At 41.4% G+C, this 18846-nt stretch overlaps 1 protein-coding gene across 5 annotated transcripts in view; it reads left to right on the top strand.

Annotated features, from left to right (window-relative positions):
* The window catches only part of ITGA9 (integrin subunit alpha 9), a 233597-nt gene that overhangs the window by 140560 nt on the left and 74191 nt on the right, over positions 1 to 18846 (top strand). For all 5 annotated transcript variants that reach the window (XM_072033282.1, XM_027451383.3, XM_072033285.1 and 2 more), the window contains one exon: positions 11037 to 11187. In XM_072033282.1, the coding sequence (XP_071889383.1) occupies positions 11037 to 11187 (151 nt within the window). The remainder of the gene's footprint in view (positions 1 to 11036; positions 11188 to 18846) is intronic.

The raw sequence follows: 18846 nt of genomic DNA, 5'->3' as shown, positions 1-18846 counted from the left end.
GGACCTACTAAAATGTGTGGAAAGACTCCCTGTGGTTCACTAAGTACATGATCAGACATTAAGCACCTGGATTTGAAAAATGAAGTTTTTTCAGCAGTTTCATATTGGCTTGTCAAAATATTGCAGAACCCTGACTGAAGGAATCCAGAAGTCATAGATAAAAACATGTGTTATGACAGCTTTGTCCAATTTACTTTTCACCAGCACAAGATGTAACAGCAGAGACCATAGTAAACCCTAACATAGTATCTGCAGTAACAATGCAGATAGTCAATGCTTTCTGAAGGAAGGAGCACTAACATCAAATGTTGATCAGAAAGATCAAAGGTGTTTTGAGTGTATCTCATGAATATGGTAGGGTTTCAAATAAATAAATAAATAAAGGCTTTCACTGATCATAGACTTTGTAAACCCATGGAGCAAAGCTGCAAGCTTGTGGTTTAACGTGGGAAGCAAAGCTGTTTCATAAATTTGACCAGGCTCATGCCTCAGCACTTATCTTCCTTTGATCACACAACAGGAATTTGTTTCCATAGAGGCCTCACATTTCATGGCCTGCTCCTTGCGGTTTTATGCCCCTGAAGTGCATCTTAACAAAACAGTTGTGATGAGGAAAAACAATATCCTTTCATTTGGAGCTTAATTACATGCTCTGATAATATCTATTTTTCCCTTCCTCTTCATTCATAGCAGATGAAGAATTTGTTTTCACTTACTTTATCTTTCATTGAACGAACACTTCTTTAAAAATATTTTTGACATTCTGTTTACCCTAGACAGGCTACCCTAAATAACATAGCTAATCAGATGGAGCTAATTTGCTGCCTTACAAAGAACAAAAGAAAAATGAGCAAATGCTCTGGTTTAGCATGCCTAGTGCTAGTAAAGTGCCATGAGCTTTCAGTCTGGACCACGTGTATATAAAGCTGTGTACACTGGTGTCAATATTCCTGACTTCTGGAATGCAAATATGGAGCCATGACCAATCCCATTGCAGTCGTGTGCAGCCCATAGGTTACTAGGTTATACCCAAGTACTGCCCCAACTCCAGGTCTTTTAAAGTATCAAAAGAGTTCAGACAGAAGAGGAAAACATTGAAAAGGGGGTTATGAGTAGGTTGCTGTCAGTTTTCTCAAAATTATGCTGTTTCTAACTGTGATTTAAGTAATTTTGCAAATTATAGGGTAGTTTAATGCTATTTCAAAGTAATTTGGTGCATTGTAAAGGAAGCAATGAAAATATTTATAGCATTTTGTGTATATTAGGACATTTGTAATTCTATTTGGAAGTAAGTCTATTTGATGAATCCAGGAAGAAGATATTTGATTTCTAATTTACTTTAACTTTCATTTATCTTTTGCCTACAGACAGTTGCTAGTGAATTGAATGTTGCATTTGCAAGGCACATGGAAAATTTTGTTGTAGCATATCCAGGGTCTGATTTGTAGTTTCCTGAAAGGACTACCCAGTAGAGCCAGCAATTAATCAGGATGTAGTACAAGTTGCAGTGGGAGCATCATCTCAGGAACAAGTGAGTGTTTCCCCTGTTGAAGGTGAACGGGGATAAAGGAATGGATTTTTGGTTTCCATCTGGTTATTTGCACTCAGAGCTTCATAAATCTCTCCCAGAATAAATAAGTCCAGTTTGATAGCAGTGAGCAGTCCTTTTCCTTTTGAACATGTGGTGATTAAACCCATGTGGATGGTAATAGAGCCATCAAGTGACAAGCTGTAACAAACATCAATAGTCTGCATCTAATACAAGAATACAGATTTCCAGTCTATTGTTTTTTTAAGAACAGGGTACTGATTGACAGTCAGGGGTACTGCACAAGCCAGTCTTATAACTTCTTAAATGCTATTCTGTGCAGGTTTTTTGTTTGTTTTTTTTTTGTTAAGAATCACTTGACTGTATCCCCTGGAACAGGATTTTGCTGTTTGTTAAACCGGATCCTAAAGAGATGATTTTTTTGCATTACATAAAATGATCATTGAACTAATGTGTAACCTGGCCTTCCTTGTGAACAGCCCAACATCAGTATTTTATGGACCTAAGATAGTTCAAGTTGTCGTATTTTTTCCTACTCTAGCAACCAAAGTATAAAGCTAACAAAACAACAGCTTAACCTCTAGCAGAGTTGTCATACGTGATTGGCCGCCAGAGGTGGAAGTCCTTGATACGGTACAGACCACAATGAAAAGCAGATGCACCATTGTTTCATTGTTTTGGATTTGAAGAATATTTCTTGACTGATAAATACATGCATACACACATACTTCTGTTGCATAGCTATATGAAGTTTTTCGTAGTATATCCTTCAAGTACAAAATCTGATAAGGCTGAGTTTCATTGCAGGTTACCACTTTGCTGGTTCTGCATGAACTATTGGGTTGAAATAGAGGAAATATGCTGATGTAGGTTGATGCTGCTTATAGTGTTTGACATTTATATATAACTTATTTTTGGCATATTAGACCTGCTACTACAAAACAAATTTCCTAAAATAACAAGCTGGTGCTGCTTCTAACTTGTCATATCTAATTAGCTGTCTTTTATTGATCTCTGAAGGTAACTGGTAGATGGGGGAACTGATCTTTCTTCCTCATCAAGGCTCAGCTGAGTATGTTTTTTAAATTACATATTGCACCCCATCATCCCCTGAATAAAGGCAAACAATCAGACCTGCCTCATCAGCTTTTAATAGGTCTACTGCTGAGGGCATAATTTTTATTGTAAATATGTGGTTTGCTTGATGAATTTAATTTTCTAGTTCCTGGAAACAACAAAGTTTCTTGTTACAAAATGCTATTTGTTTCATTCTCAAATTTCACTTCCTCTCCAAGATCTTTGGACATCAATCTTCTATTTTAGCATTGCTGTTCCAGTATTTTAAAAAAACAGGGGAAATAGATATATTTTTTCCACATCAGGCTAGTGTATGCAACTCCAGCTATGTGTCGTACCATTTATCTTCTAAATTTGTTTCTGCCACTAGTAACTAACTTTTGTTTGTGTTCTAACCTTAGGCACATACACTCACGCATGTGAGGATAACTGTCTCAGGAGCACAGTATCATTTGTTTAAAGGACACGGCTTGTGGCTATAAAAGATGTTAGTTTGTATGTATGTCTGCAAGGGTGAAAGATTAGATTAGAGGTTCTGTGGATGTTGTGCCTGATCTTGCTTTCATGTGACAGTTTCACAAACCAGGGTAGCTGCATTCAATCCAAAAGCTGCTCCCCAGAGTAAACACTGTGAAAAAGGACTTGATACCTTCAAAGTTGACTCTTCAGTTCTGTTTATAAAGGGCTTTGAACAGCTGGGTACAATTGAAATTACTGATAATAGTAGAAGAAAGGCAACAGATTTCTGCATCATGGTAAGATAAGGGGTATTTTTACGTGGATGTTGTGCCCTGCTCTGTACTTTCTACTTTGAAGACTATAGAGCTGGCAGTTATGTCTATTGTGTAATTATGGGGAATTTGTGTGAAGAAATGATGTTCGAGGAAGAAAGGACAATTCCCAGAGAAGCTTTCAAAATACAGTAACTGGCTGTAAATTGAAATCACTGTTTCAATTCCAGAATGAGAGGAAAAAGGGTTTCCTAGAGTTATTTTTCTGTTGTTTACTACTCAAATACATTCTTTATATATATATATATGAAAGTAACGTATAGGAAAGGTTGAAAAGTTAACACTCTGTGCTGTATTCCACAATTGTGATGTGTATAGGACCTCAACAGCTAGAGGGGCAGCTCTGCCCCACAAGGGAACAGGCACAAGCAGTTCTACCTCCTTGGCTCTGGGCTCACTGCAGTAGGTTTTTTTTTTGTTTTGTTTTTTGTTTGTTTTTTTTTATTCTGGCCATTCAGTCCCCTCCTGTGGGGAAACATTGGAATGTTGTTATTCTGCCCTCATAGGGTACAATCTTTGGTGCAGTGTTACTCCCAAACTGTACTCCATTGACACGAGCTCTGGGCTGCTTCTCAAATTCTCCCTTGAGTTTGTCCCATCTCCTCATGGTACTTCATACTACTCAAAGCAGACTAGAAAGCCAGGTTTTCAGCTTGGGAAGTAGAACAGGTCATTAATGAAACGATCTGGTGGGCCCAGAGCTAGCTTGCCATGGTGGGCTTAGTGCATCTTAGCTAGGCCGCAGTCATTGGCTGTACGAGGTCTCTTAGTGCATGTGGTGGCTTAGGCTTCAATGCGAGGAGGGGAAGGCAGCAGTTCAACTAACACAGGATAAACCCTGGTATCCCAAGTGTTTGCCTAAGTCCTTAATCTAGATTGTCTTCAAGCTTTGCAGAGAGAATTGACCTTGAATACACATGTGAGACTGTGACAGTGTAATGCACAGGCAGTATAAAATCCAATAGCTCTGCTCCCTGTGGGATTGCTTAAAAGTTTTGCGTAGTTTGGGATTATTTATGGGGCTTCTACCTCTTTGTTTTGCTCTGGGTCTTCAAATGAATTCCCAGAAGATGAGCTGAGGGTTTCAGCTTTTCATTGGCTTTTGGGGCTTAAGTGTTTGCAAAGCTCAACTGATCCTGTGGCCTATGATAAAACCCCAGAAGGAAAGGTTTTCAGGGTTAATATTAGGAGTTTGTGAGGGCAAAATACACATTCAGTATCACAGTAACTGTGAAGACCAGCTGCAATGCTGGTTGCTGATGGTAGAAATCAGTCTATTTGGATCTGTCACAGACTGATGCTGTTCACTCACACCTTTTACTGGTTTAAAGGAAAGAGACGGGACTTCTTTCTTCAGCAGTGTACCTTTATCTGATGGAGATGGAGGACAGGTTAGACTTCAGTTGTCTGGAGCCTTTTTACCCTGATGAAGTCTAACTGTCCCCAGCTGTAGCTTCCACTGGCCATTGGGCAATAGCAGGGATTTACCTGTGCAGATGCAGATCTTCTGTAAGGAAAGGCTCCTAAGATTAAAGGGAAAGTTGATGATCCAGGCTAACAGGCTAAGTGCAACCCTGTTGCATTCCTTGCACTGTGTATGATATGCACAAGCTAAGGGGAAGTGCTAAATAATGCTTTTATATATATATATTTTTTTATATTTATATATATATATATATATATATATATATATATATATATAAAATAAGTCTCTCAAGTACAGGAAATAGAGAAATATGTCCCTGTGTGCCTTTTGGAATGCAGATTATGTCTCCCTTGACCCACATTAATAAAAACACCAGCATCTTGGGGGGCGGAGAAATGAAAATTGCAGATCTCTTCTGTTAGCGTTTCCCAGCTGGTCTTTATTCACTCGCTGACCATAACACAAGGAAGTGGCACAGGAATTAACAAAGAATGTTAACGTGTGTTAAAAAGCTATTTGATTTATGCTGGAACTTTAAAATTGTTTCCTCATCTTTTTTTTTACTAAAAAAGATAATGTTGAAGATTTCTTTTTATGTTTAATTCATAGTACCATGGCAAATGAACTTTAAAACCATAGCAGAGTTTATCTTCTGCGTAGCATAAACTTGGAGCCTGATTTTCAGAACTGTTTTTTTACCTGCAAGTCTAGCTCATGTGAATGAAAGTTGCATTTAGTACTTCTGAATGTCAAATTTATTTCCCTTTCCATGCAAAAATTGATAGTCTGACGTATTTTGTGTGCTTGTATGCATGTGCATACAAATATGGTTGCCTAAATTTAATATCTCTACAGTCTAACCAGAGCTTTTACCTATTTTATTATTAATGCATATTAACCGATGCAATGGGTGGTGTTATTCTTTCCAATTTAGTGATTGTCTTGATTATTTTCCATCTATTCTATCACTTCTGTTTTTAGAGCATGTTTTTATTTTTAACCTGCCTTCCTTCCTGTGAGGAGGGTGATGAGTGCTGTGGTGAGGATACTGGCTGCTGTATCGTAAGGTGCCCTCCTAGACCTGTTGCTAGAAAACAGAGAGGGTCTGGTGGGAAATGTGGTGATTGGTGGCCGCCTCAGTCATAGCGACCATGAAGTGGTTGAGTTCAAAATTTACGGTGACAGAAGGAAAAGTGCCACCAAAACCTCATCCCTAGATATGGGGAAAGCGGACTTCAGGCTGCTCAGGGAACTAGTCATCAAGGTCCCCTGGGAAACTGCTCTTGAAGGCCTTGATGTCCACCAGTGCTGGTCATTCTTTAAGCGATGCCTCCTAGAAGCACAAGATCAGGCAATTCCTAAATATCGCAAGTCAGGCAGGCGGGGCAGGAGGCCGGCGTGGCTGACCAGGAACATTCTAATGGAGATTAGGTGGAAACAGAGAGTGTTTCGCTACTGGAAGGAGGGCCAGGTGTCATGGAAAGAATACAGGGATGCTGTTCGTGCTTGTAGGGAGAAAATTCGTGTGGCTAAAGCACACCTAGAGTTGAAGCTGGCTGTGTCTGTGAGAGAAAATAAAAAGGGTTTTTTTAGATATGTGAATGGAAAAAGGAGAACTAAAGAATACATAGGGCCGCTCCTTGATAGGGAAGGTCTCCTCACAGACAATGACATAGGCAAAGCAGAGACGCTTAACGCCTTCTTTGCCTCTGTCTTCAATGCTGATGATGGGCTTCGGGACCCAGGGTGCCCTGAGCTGGAGGACCGGGACGGTGGGGATGACAAACTCCCAACCGACCCTGAACGTGTGCGGGATTTGCTACTCCACCTGGATCCCTACAAGTCCATGGGTCTGGATGGGATTCATCCCCGGGTGCTGAAAGAGCTGGCGGACGTCATCGCGGAACCTCTCTCAATTATTTTTCAACGATCCTGGGAATCTGGAGAGGTCCCGGTAGACTGGAAGCTGGCAAATGTTGTGCCGATTTTCAAGAAGGGTCAGAAAGAAGACCCTAGCAATTACAGGCCTGTCAGTCTCACGTCAGTGCCTGGTAAAATCATGGAGAAGATGGTTCTCGAACTTATTGAGGCGCACCTGGGGGACAAAGCAGTCATTGGTCCCAGCCAGCATGGGTTTGTGAAGGGTAGGTCCTGCCTAACTAACCTGATTTCCTTTTATGATAAGATCACCCGTATGGTGGACCAAGGGAAACCAGCTGATGTGATTTTTTTGGACTTCAGCAAGGCTTTTGACACGGTTTCCCATAGGATCCTACTGGACAAAATGTCCACCATACAGCTAAATAAAAACATCATACGATGGGTGAGCAATTGGCTAACGGGCAGGGCCCAAAGGGTTATGGTAAATGGGGCTGCGTCAGGCTGGCGGGCGGTCACTAGTGGGGTCCTTCAAGGCTCCATTTTAGGGCCGGTACTTTTCAATATTTTTATAAATGATCTGGATGTAGGAATAGAAGGTATTTTGAGCAAGTTTGCTGATGACACCAAACTTGGAGGAGTTGTGGACTCTGTTGAGGGTGGAAAGGCCTTGCAGAGGGATCTGGATAGGTTGGAGAGCTGGGCGATCACCAACCGCATGAAGTTCAATAAGAGCAAGTGCCGGGTCCTGCACCTGGGACGGGGAAACCCCGGCTGCACGTACAGACTGGGCGATGAGACGCTGGAGAGCAGCCTAGAAGAGAGGGATCTGGGGGTCGTGGTAGACAGCAAGTTGAATATGAGCCAGCAGTGTGCCCTGGCAGCCAGGAGGGCCAACCGTGTCCTGGGGTGCATCAAGCACGGCATCGCTAGTAGGTCGAGGGAGGTGATTGTCCCGCTCTACTCTGCGCTGGTGCGGCCTCACCTCGAGTACTGTGTGCAGTTCTGGGCACCACGGTATAAAAAGGACATGAAACTGTTGGAGAGTGTCCAGAGGAGGGCTACGAAGATGGTGAAAGGCCTGGAGGGGAAGACGTACGAGGAACGGCTGAGGGCACTGGGCCTGTTCAGCCTGGAGAAGAGGAGGCTGAGGGGAGACCTCATCGCAGTCTACAACTTCCTCGTAAGGGGGTGTCGAGAGGCAAGAGACCTTTTCTCCATTAACACCAGTGACAGGACCCGCGGGAACGGGGTTAAGCTGAGGCAGGGGAAATTTAGGCTTGACATAAGGAGGGGGTTCTTCACAGAGAGAGTGGTTGCACACTGGAACAGGCTCCCCAGGGAAGTGGTCACTGCACCGAGCCTGTCTGAATTTAAGAAGAGATTGGACTGTGCACTTAGTGACATGGTCTGAACTTTTGGGTAGACCTGTGCGGTGTCAAGAGTTGGACTTGATGATCCTTAAGGGTCCCTTCCAACTCAGGTTATTCTATGATAAATGTAAACCAGAAGCCATTGCTTGATTCCATTCCTTAAATTATTTGACATACCTTGTCAAGACCACAAGTGGCTCTAGTTTGTTTTCTTCTTTCTTGCGGGTGACAACAGCTTTTCAGTGACAAATTGGAGTTGTCAGTGAGTCTGCTGTAGGTGCAGCAGCTGCCGGCACAGGCTGGCACCAGGCTGGCAGCAGAGCTGCTCCCACGCCGCAGCAGGCTGTCTGCATCCATGACGTTGTGCCCTCAAGCAGCAAAGGGGGCCCGGGAGCTCCCCTGCAAGCAGGGAGATTCCTAATCCTTTTCTTACAGCAAGTGAGCCTGATTCATTCCAGATGTACATGGATTTAATGACTTGGAAAGCTACTCTTAGAATGGGACTTACAGCACAATCTCCTATAGCCTTTTAGAGGAAGATCTGAACTCCTTTGCCAGCCTAAAATCAGTGAGGTTTTTCAGAGTTTAACAGGGTGTGATTTTGTGTAGAAGCTTTAATCAGGGAGCAACTAGTACGCTCTCAGAAAGTGGGTTTTCCTTTTTCTGCTGAGGAAAACATTGTTATAAACATCGTCGCTTAGGTGCGATGCACTTCTAACAGATGAGTGATAGGCTTGTAAAGGAGTAACACAACCTAATGGTGTTTATTTTAATGTTATTTTTGTGGGATTACTTTTAAGTAGGATTTCATTCTGAGTATTTGTTTTATTGTTCAGTAGGAAAGACAGTAATCATGATCATCTTTAAATTAAATCTTAAAGTACTGCTGCCACCAATTCAGAGTGGATTCTTTCCTCCTTTGCATATTGTTCTTTTAATTATAAATAAGTTACTGTAGAAGGGAAAGAAGTAGTGGCAATGTCCATGTTAAACAGTAATAGCTGGACACAAATGTGTAGTGTGCGTTGCATATGGTATCAACCTGGCATAAGATAAATATCTTGTAACACCTCTTTGCTTACAGAAGTGATACTTCCAGATTTTGCTAATGGGTTTGAAAGATGCTGATTTACTCTTTGAAGTGATAACGCGAAATGAGATTATAAAGTTAATGACAAATAATTTGTAGTTGTAAGTGGTTGTTTTTATTTCTTGTCTTCCAATTATGTACTTTTGATTATTAGCAAATCCCAGCAGATAGTTTTTGTATATCTTCATAATTTGTCAGCTTTTCTACAGTGAATGTTGATGTTGGGGCCAAAAGGTTAAATGCTTCCACGTACTCTTACATAGTTTTCCCATTAATTTGGTGCATAAGAAACATCCACTCCAAATATTTTGACCTCTCAAGCTAGTTTTTCAGTGGATTCTGTACAGTGTACACATTTGCCAATATTTATTTGCACTGATAGCTGATGGCAAGAATACACCATAACATTTAGAAAGCAAAGTGTCCAGTTATAGGTAGGATTGGTGGTGTCTGCAGTTGAGTGTAAGTAGGAGAAATCAGAAATGTTTCCTGGAGATTTATATCTGCCTCATAAGAACCTGTCACTGAACTGTAATCCATAATTTTGGGCAATATATTAAGATCATCATAAATTAAATAAGTTCAGGAAACAAATATGCTATAAATATTATGTGCATTATGTGGAAAAGTTGTGCTCACAATCCACAAGCATCAGCTTTAAAGCCTGAGTCTAGACCATCTTGCTCTGCACTTCCCACACACCAGAGCCTCTGATTGTTTCATTACATCCCTTTGGAAATCCATGTCTGGAAAACTGGAAAACTCCTTGAAAAATGCAGAGAGACAGAAACCAGTGAGATCTGCCTTTGGAGGTTTGGTAGGGCCACAGCTGGCAGAGGATGCTGAAGGGTTTATAAGTGCCACATCCTTGGAACCCCCGTATTTAAGCAGATGCTGTGGCTGCAGCACCATGAGGAGGGCTGCCTTAAACACAACTCGCGTCCGGCACCCCAGTCACTTTCAGACAGTCGCTGCTATGCAAAGAATCAGCATGTGCCAATGTGCCTCTCCCTGATGCAGCCATTCCCTCGTGGCAATAGGGTGAATGGTGGTGGGCTGCGTGGTCAGCTTTGGGTTTCTCTGTGCTTTGGGTTTCTCTGTGCTGATGCTTGCTGCACTGTGCTTGTGTGCTGTGCAACAGCATCTGGCAGGGTGGTGGTGTGATGATGCCTTTTCTCAGAAGATCCCCCTTTATACTTCTGGGCTCATTGTCCCTCTGAGGAAATGACAGAGCATCTCTCTGCTATGTGCCTCCAGGACTCTGCCCTTTTTTGACCAGCTGCTTGGTGTTCTCCCTGTGAAGCTCCCTCCATTTCTCCAGGGTATATGAATGGTTTTACATTATACTCATGGTAACCACAACCAGTTAGATATTTTGGCTATTTTTTAATTTATACCTGGTATATTTCATAATATCTTTTACTGTGTTTTTATTCCTAGATCTGCAAACCTGTGCATTGTTACTATATATTTTTCTGTGATCTTAAGCCTACATTGTTACTTGTTAGCTCATCTTCTGGAGAGACTAGCATGATTAAATATATACCAAATAATAATTGTGTGTGGATTTGTGATGTGTGATGCCTTGATACAGTAGTATATTGATTCATGATGTATGACTATTATCTTAATTAACCATTCTATTGGTATTCCACTTATAGAACATGACTTCATTGTGTTAGGTGCAGCATAAATACACAAGGAAAGGTTAGTCATGTTCAATAGATGGTTGTTATAATTTTCATGCATTTTTTCACTCATACCTGTTTCTGGATTTTATTTGACCCTCTTTTCCTTTTTTTTTTCCTATCTTTCTAAGAGTTTAATCTAGTGTAATTGTTTCTGCCTACAGTGTTGATGACAGGACTGCCTACCTGGCCCTGGGAGCAGTGAGGAACATCTCACTTAACATTTCCATCTCTAACATTGGGGACGATGCCTACGACACCAATGTTTTCTTCAACTTTTCTGGGGAGCTCTTCTTCATCAAAATGTGGCAAAAGGTAAGAAATGCCAATCTTGCTGTGAAGAAGTCTCCTAATGTTAAGTTTACTTGCAAGGAGTAGGAACAGGGGGTGGCCTGGTCCACAGTGCTGAGAGATTTGGAAGTTGTTTCTGGTTATGCTGGGCTTGAATTTCTTCCAGGCTTTTTACTGAGGTTTTCTCTTTCGTGGGTTTAAGCTGAGAAAATGATACAGTTTGTATTTCAATAGAAGACACAGCACTGTTATTTGGGGTCAGCTAATGAACCAGAATCATCGGTTGAGATACTAAGGTATTAAGAGACAGGAGGAAACTGGTTTGGAAATCTGTAGAATACCGAATAGCACTGAAATACAACGGCTGCCTCTAGTTTGAGTGGTGCCACATTGCGCTCATCAGTCCTGATCATCTTCTGACCTAGGTTCCTAGCTTTTTGTTTTGTTTTGTTTGTTTTCCTTGCAGAAACCAAGATGCAGGGCTGTTCTCTGCTCACATCTGGGTGCAAGTTTGGATTGTGGCCAGGGCATTTCATTAGAACTAAGAGCTCAAAAGTGCTTTTCATTTCACCTGTATCAACTCAGGTGAAGTTTTCGAGCTTTAGCCTCTTCACATTTTAGGTTGAAATGCACAGATGTTTTCATTAGCTTGAGTTTATTTGGAGGTGAAAAGTAAACACTGAATTGAGCTTTTTGCAAACTGATGTCTATGAAAGCTGAGTGTGAGTAACATGAAAATAAATTGCACAAAATAGAAATTCAATCATAATAACATTCTGACTGTTTGCTCCTGCTTTTTGCTGTTATGTGTGTCTCTGCTGAGGCTTTTCTATGCTTTTGAAGCCAAAAGAGCAATATTAAAAACACTAGCACACGTTTCAAAGTATGGTATTAACATGGCCCATTGAAACAATGATATTTTGTCATTATTTTTCATATTTTATAGAGAAAGATTATAAGAGATTTTAGCTATTACAAACCTCCTAGATTGCCTCATTACATAACAAAGTACGATAAATTCTGATAGAAGTTAATTCTGTTGATTTTCACATTAGACTTCGACATTGCATACAATCACCAACCTCAGAAAATTCTTCTTCTATTATAATATTCTTTTTCAGTATGTGCTGCAAGTGTGCAGGTTATCACGAGTTTTTTTTTTTTTTTTTTTTTTTTTTTTTTTTTTTAAAAAAAAAAGGCAGAAATACCTTACACCAATATACAACTTTTCCTTAATGGAAGTTTACGTGAAGGCTTCTAAGGTCTGGCCTGGCTCCCATTGATGTCAGTGGGAGGGTTTCCATTGCTCTGCACTGGAAAAGAAACAGAGCTTGATGTATGTTCTTTTAAAAGTTTTTTTTTGTCTTCTGTACTTAGTTGTTGAATATTGTACACACATGGATTAACTGGAACACCAATTGCCTTCGTTGTTCTTCTTGGCCAATGCTGTCAGGGAACAAGCTGAAGATGTGCTGTTTCCCTTGGTATTGTACCTTGAGCCTGGGTCTAAAGCAGACTTGAAACAGCTGTGTGAAATGCTCCCTAGAAGGAATGGTTTCTGGAAGCAGATGACATTGTTGTAGGGTTATCTCACTACTCTATGTGTCTTCAGCTAATAGAAGCTATCATTTCTTTAAAAACAAATAAACAAAAAACAGCATACATCAAGGAGATGTGTAGGCTTCCTTCTCAAAACTAGAGGGTTTTGAGAGCTGTAACAGGGTATGTTATTCCTGTCACTCCAGTGTTTGTGTGTTAGATTTGATCATAGAATCATAGAATATCCTGAGTTGAAAGGGACCCTTAAGGATCATCAAGTCCAACTCTTGACACCGCACAGGTCTACCCAAAAGTTCAGACCATGTCACTAAGTGCACAGTCCAATCTCTTCTTAAATTCAGACAGGCTCAGTGCAGTGACCACTTCCCTGGGGAGCCTGTTCCAGTGTGCAACCACTCTCTCTGTGAAGAACCCCCTCCTGATGTCAAGCCTAAACTTCCCCTGCCTCAGCTTAACCCCGTTCCCGCGGGTCCTGTCGCTGGTGTTAATGGAGAAAAGGTCTCTTGCCTCTCGACACCCCCTTACGAGGAAGTTGTAGACTGCGATGAGGTCTCCCCTCAGCCTCCTCTTCTCCAGGCTGAACAGGCCCAGTGCCCTCAGCCGTTCCTCGTACGTCTTCCCCTCCAGGCCTTTCACCATCTTCGTAGCCCTCCTCTGGACACTCTCCAACAGTTTCATGTCCTTTTTATACCGTGGTGCCCAGAACTGCACACAGTACTCGAGGTGAGGCCGCACCAGCGCAGAGTAGAGCGGGACAATCACCTCCCTCGACCTACTAGCGATGCCATGCTTGATGCACCCCAGGACACGGTTGATAGCTGCTTTTTTTTTTTTTTTTTTTTTTTTTTTTTTTTTTTTTTTTTTTTCTCTGATAATTTAATAACAGGTTTGAAAAACTGAGAAACAGCATTGTGTTGGGCAACTTTGCTTCCTCTCAATCAGCTTTTGCTACAGGACAAGCTAATGGATTGTTGGCCTCACCGTGTATCCAGATGGGAAACTGGATTACAACCTCATAGCTTCAATTAGTGTTATATTTTCCCTAAGCTCCTTGAACAATGCTTTTTTAAATAAAATATCATGGACTCTCTGTTTCATAACCTACTCCCATCCCTTGACATCTATGCAAAATATGTACTGTGCATGTACTTTAAATAGATTTTATTCCTGTTTGAACATTGCCCAGGCAAAAATCCAGAACATAAAGCTGGAGTAAAAATGACAACTCATAAGATTTCCCATAGTAGAGCAATTTTGGAATCAAAAGAGCTGCTGCTTATGGGAAACTTCTTGCTGCAACTGCCTTTTAATGAATGACAGTAAAGTGGAAGAGAAGGGTCTCTTCCATGTGGTTGCTTGACACTTTTTCTGCAAGGTGGACCTCAGAACAGTGACTGCATGGTGAGCTTTTAAATCGATCTCTATAGTCCTTTCAGTATGCTATGAAATCTCTGGTTTGTTTTCCCTATGTCTCCAGTGGATTTCCTGGCAGAATCAGTCTCGTTATTTCTTGCTGTACTTTGGTGACACTGAGAGCTGACACTGCAAAAAATGTAATGTTGTTTTCTCAACAGAGTTACCGTGACAAAATGCCAGTTTGTGTTTGAAAAGAACGGCATGGCCACACTCAGTAGGGATTACCAGTAGCATTCTCTGAAGTGCATTATGGAGATAGCTCTTCCTTTTGCAGAGACTGAGATTTCATGAGCTGTGGTGAATAGAGCACCTGGCAGGGCTTTGCCGCTTCTCCATGAGGTAAAAAAGCATTCACAGACTTATGTTTAAACGACTCCATTTATTCCACTGTCTGATTTTCCTGTTGTGCTGCTGCCAGTCCTCCCTGGCTTTGAGGACGAAGCCCAGCGTTTTCTTTCCACAGCTTCTGACAGACAGCCCTCTTCTTTCTTGAGAGGCACAATATGTTGCATGGGCTTCAGGCAACAGACTTCTCATCTCTGCCTACCCTCCCTGCAGTGTTTTTAACTCTGTCATCACTGCTGTCCTTCCACGGGACTGTTTTCACAGAAGTGTCACTGTCCTTTTGTACTCAAATCATCCCTTCACCCTTTTTACATACAGGGAGACTCTTCTGTGGAAGTAAACGTATAGCTACAAAACAGTACATTTCTTAACTGGTGATATTCTTGAAAACTTAAGATACAGTTGTGGGTTTCATCTCCAGTAGCTTACTGTGCATATTTTCCTTTCATTACAGTTTCGATAACCATGTGGTTTCATATAGAGTGGCAACACTTGGATTATAAACCTTATTTTTCAATTCTTCCTTACTTTGGTAGAATTAAACTGAGATTTCTAGAAGCCAATTATAACTCACGTTGTATAGCTAGAAAAAGAAGCAAACAAAAAAGCCAGAATACCAAAGTCCATTCGAGGCTGGGCAAAGGCTGGATTTCTTCTCAGGAGGTTGACAACGCGTGGCCATTGATGTAAAGCCTGTGAAAAGTTTCAAGTTATGATTCAGTGAGAACTGGTGGTTTTACAGGTGCATGGGAGCATTGCACTGTAATGAATCTCAAAAGTTGTCCACTAGGAAAAATGTTCCTTTTGAAATACGAAAAGATTTAATCATTTAAACCTCACATGGTCACTTAGATTTCACTTCTACTGTGTTGACAGAGATTGGTCACCTCTTCTCTAATTAGTAGATCTTCTATTTTTTTTAATATATTAAAATGTATTGTCCCATAATCTTAATTCAATTTCAAGAACACTATTTCAGAGCCTGAAAAATCCACTTAAAAGAGGTGTCAATATCACTTTCCTATAGAACACAGGGTGCTGCCTGTGTGCTAAGGAGTCTGGAAAAGGGAATAAAAGGCTCTGACTGCTAATTTCTACATCATTTTGCATCTATTGGAATTGCCTGCTGACTTGTGAAGTTTTGCTGAAAATGCTTGTCAGAAATAGGCACTTTGCTAACCATTTATTAGCTGCTGTTTAGAGCAGAAGGGTATTGTTAGTACAGTTACAGAAAAAGCACTATAAGTTTGCAGGAAGTGGCTGTTAACATTTTTCAGAGACTTCCCAAGTAGGCTGCTACAACAGCCACCACTGATGGGGAAAATCCTATTCATTGTCTGTGCCTGGCCATACCATCCAGCCTTTCTCACTCCTTTTGGTTGGCTTAGTTTTTTGTGGGTTCACCGAGGCGAGCCAGCTTGTAAGGGGTCAGATGATCACCAGGTAAAATGCATGAAGAGCGCTGGAAGTACGTGATCAAGGAGCTGATGTTGGGGGGTGGTTGTAGGTAGGGCCATATCTTTATTAAATCAGCTCAGGAGATTTTATACTAATGGTATAAAAATATCGTATGTAATGTAGTAATAATAAAAAACAACAATAACCTAATATCTGTAGCATTAATCTCTGGCTACTCTTGAAGTGCTCTGCAAGGACTGGAGGGAATCTAATGGCTAAGCCCATTTCAGCATGGGTTATGGAGAGTGGAGGTCAGGAAATCCCGCTGCTGACTGTCATTTCCAGATGTGGATTATTTCTTTATTTCAGGCAAGCTCCCAGCATCCAGAGCCAGCTGTGTATAGCATTCGTCCTGCTTTTCGCAGCAGCTTTTGCAAGCAACAGCTGAGTGAAGGGCTGGGCCAGGACAGAGTGAGCAGCAAGATTTTTGTTTCCTAGGACTTACACAAGAAGGAAATACTATATGAACCCTTGGTGCTTGTTATGAATATGCTGATATCTTGAGTCACACTGTTTATGAACCCTGGGATTTTTCTTCAGATAAGTAATGCGGTGCCTTCTCTAGGTTAACAGGCAGGTCAGGTCGTGCACTTTGGATACAACACCCCCCCCCTCTTGCTCCCTGAGAGCTTGCTGACGTCTCCTGACTAAGAGAGCCCAGAAGAGCTGCACACACTGAGTTTAATTTTTTCCAATTTGGAAATTCTCTTACTCTGGTTTCCCATGCTGCTCATGCTTTCTAAGAGTCTTAGGGCTGGCAGGGACAGGATACTGATAGAGCACAAAAGCCTAGGACACGTACCTCCTTTTGGATCCATCTGTGCCAGTGGAAGAAACTGTAGGCCATGGGTATTCCCGACATCTTTTTTTTCTAGTAGTCTTTACCCCTTTGGAGCCATTGGTAGAGAACTTACTGTGATTGCTCTCAGTTCACCTCCAGCTGGTTAGCAGAAACCTTTTAAACTAGAGGCTTGAGTTAATCCAGCTGACATTGCGTGGAGTAGGTTGGAGTTGCTCCTGTCATCTGCTCTGCCAGAGTGTCAGAGTGCCAAGTAGCATGGAAGCTGTGACCCCTACACTGACACGAGCACATCTGGAAGACCTCCCAAGCAATATATCACTTAGGTGAGGGGATTTAAACCCTTCTGCCAGGAGAGCTTTTATAGCCAGGATTCAGGAATAAGTAGTGTGGCAGTCACCGCCACCTGCTGCTTCTCCTTTCTTTTGAATCTAATGCTTAACTGGTGTTCCAAAGTGCACAAAACTGTTTTGCAACCTTGGAGTTAAATTATCTAATTTCTTGATTGGGAAGAAAAAATACATGTAGTTCAAGCTATCTGACTTCATTTTTTACTTTAGTCTTTTTCTGTGAATGCTCAATGAAAGCCTTAAGTTTTATACTTCCCAAGGGATAAGTAAGGAGCAACATTTTTTTTCAGGCCAGAAGTTGTTAGAGCCACTTAATATCCACCTACTCTTAGCAGGTAGGAATTGAAGGCTAAACATTTGATCCAGATTTTCTTTTTGGGATTCAGATATCATTCCGACTGACAGGGAATGAGAATTGTAGACTGGATTTAGTTGTATAATTAATACTGATAGAAGTCTTGTAAATTTTCCTCTTACTGTCTATGTCTGAATGAAGTCTTTGTTATTTTTTTCCCCCACCAACAAATTAAATCAACAAATAGAATGCAGAATCCCCAAGGTCTGTTGGAAAAACCCCTATTGGAATAAATGATTCAGAATCCATGATTTTTCAGGAATTTAGATCTTTTTTCGCTTAGAGGTAGAAGAGCCTATGCAAGCTTGTTAAATCTCATTTTCAGGAGCAGCTTAACACTTAGAAATCTGATTGAAGGGTGGTAATGTGTAAAATGACGATGTGACTTAGACCTTGCAAAACTGGATACAGCCAACTTCAGCTAGCTTTAGAAATCTGAGTTTTTTGCAGTCTTAAGCTATTTGTAGGGAAACAATGACTTGCAGTGGAAGATCATCCAAAGCATTTCTATGGGAAGCAGTAGAAACTTCAGATTCAAACAGATGAAGCTTTTGATGATGTACTTGTTTCTTTAGGGTGATGTTGAAGTAAAAATTTATTTTAGAGTACAAAAATGTGGTGTTAATTTTTGTGTGGCTTTACAGCAGCCTGTGATTAGTAAGCTGTTAACAAACGTTTGTTTTGAAGGACTTGATGGTGCTGGAATAACATACAGAAGGACCAGATACATTGAGAAGCTTTATGCTGATCTGCTTGGGCTGTGCTCTGTGTTAAGTGATGAGGAAAGTGTTTGTCCTGGAAGTAGCTTGTCATGCCTCTTAGATTGACTGTTTACGTATATATACAAATAATAGTTTTAGGGAGTAGCCTGGGATGCTCCATGAGGCTCAGATTATTAAGGGAGGTTTTGTTTGACTGCCTAGCCCTGTTCTTCCCTTGGGCCTGCAAGAGGAATGATTTTCTAAAGGAAGAACAGCTGTGTGGATGAGTACACTTATTTGAGATGCACTCTTTTTGTAGAAGCTGTAAGGCAGCCTGTGCTGTAGCAACGCCTGTTGATGGTGAATGAGTGCCCACCAGCTGCTGTACCACCCAAGGTGGGGCTTCACCATGGCCAGGCATGAGTGGAAGTCCTGGTTTCCCTCCAGATGAGAGAGGGAAAAGGAAATCTGAAGCAATGAATTGATGAGACTTTCTCAAAGGTGTGGAGAAGGGCTCCCTGAGCTGCAGGTGGTCGCCACCTCTCTGTTTTGGCCCCATGTGGCCCATTCTTCACTGGATGAGCTGCTTCACCACATGCATCTTTGGGAACTCTGCACAGACAGGAGCCACTGCTGTGGTCGAATCTGTGCTGGCCATTAGAGAGGTCTTCAAAAAAGGACTTTGTCTGCCTCAGTTGC

The sequence above is a fragment of the Anas platyrhynchos genome, chromosome 2 (assembly GCF_047663525.1).
Source record: "Anas platyrhynchos isolate ZD024472 breed Pekin duck chromosome 2, IASCAAS_PekinDuck_T2T, whole genome shotgun sequence".
In the NCBI taxonomy this organism is placed as follows: Eukaryota; Metazoa; Chordata; class Aves; order Anseriformes; family Anatidae; genus Anas; species Anas platyrhynchos.
The sequence above is the reverse complement of the archived record's forward strand: the minus strand, read 5'-3'. Positions and strand labels throughout refer to the sequence as shown.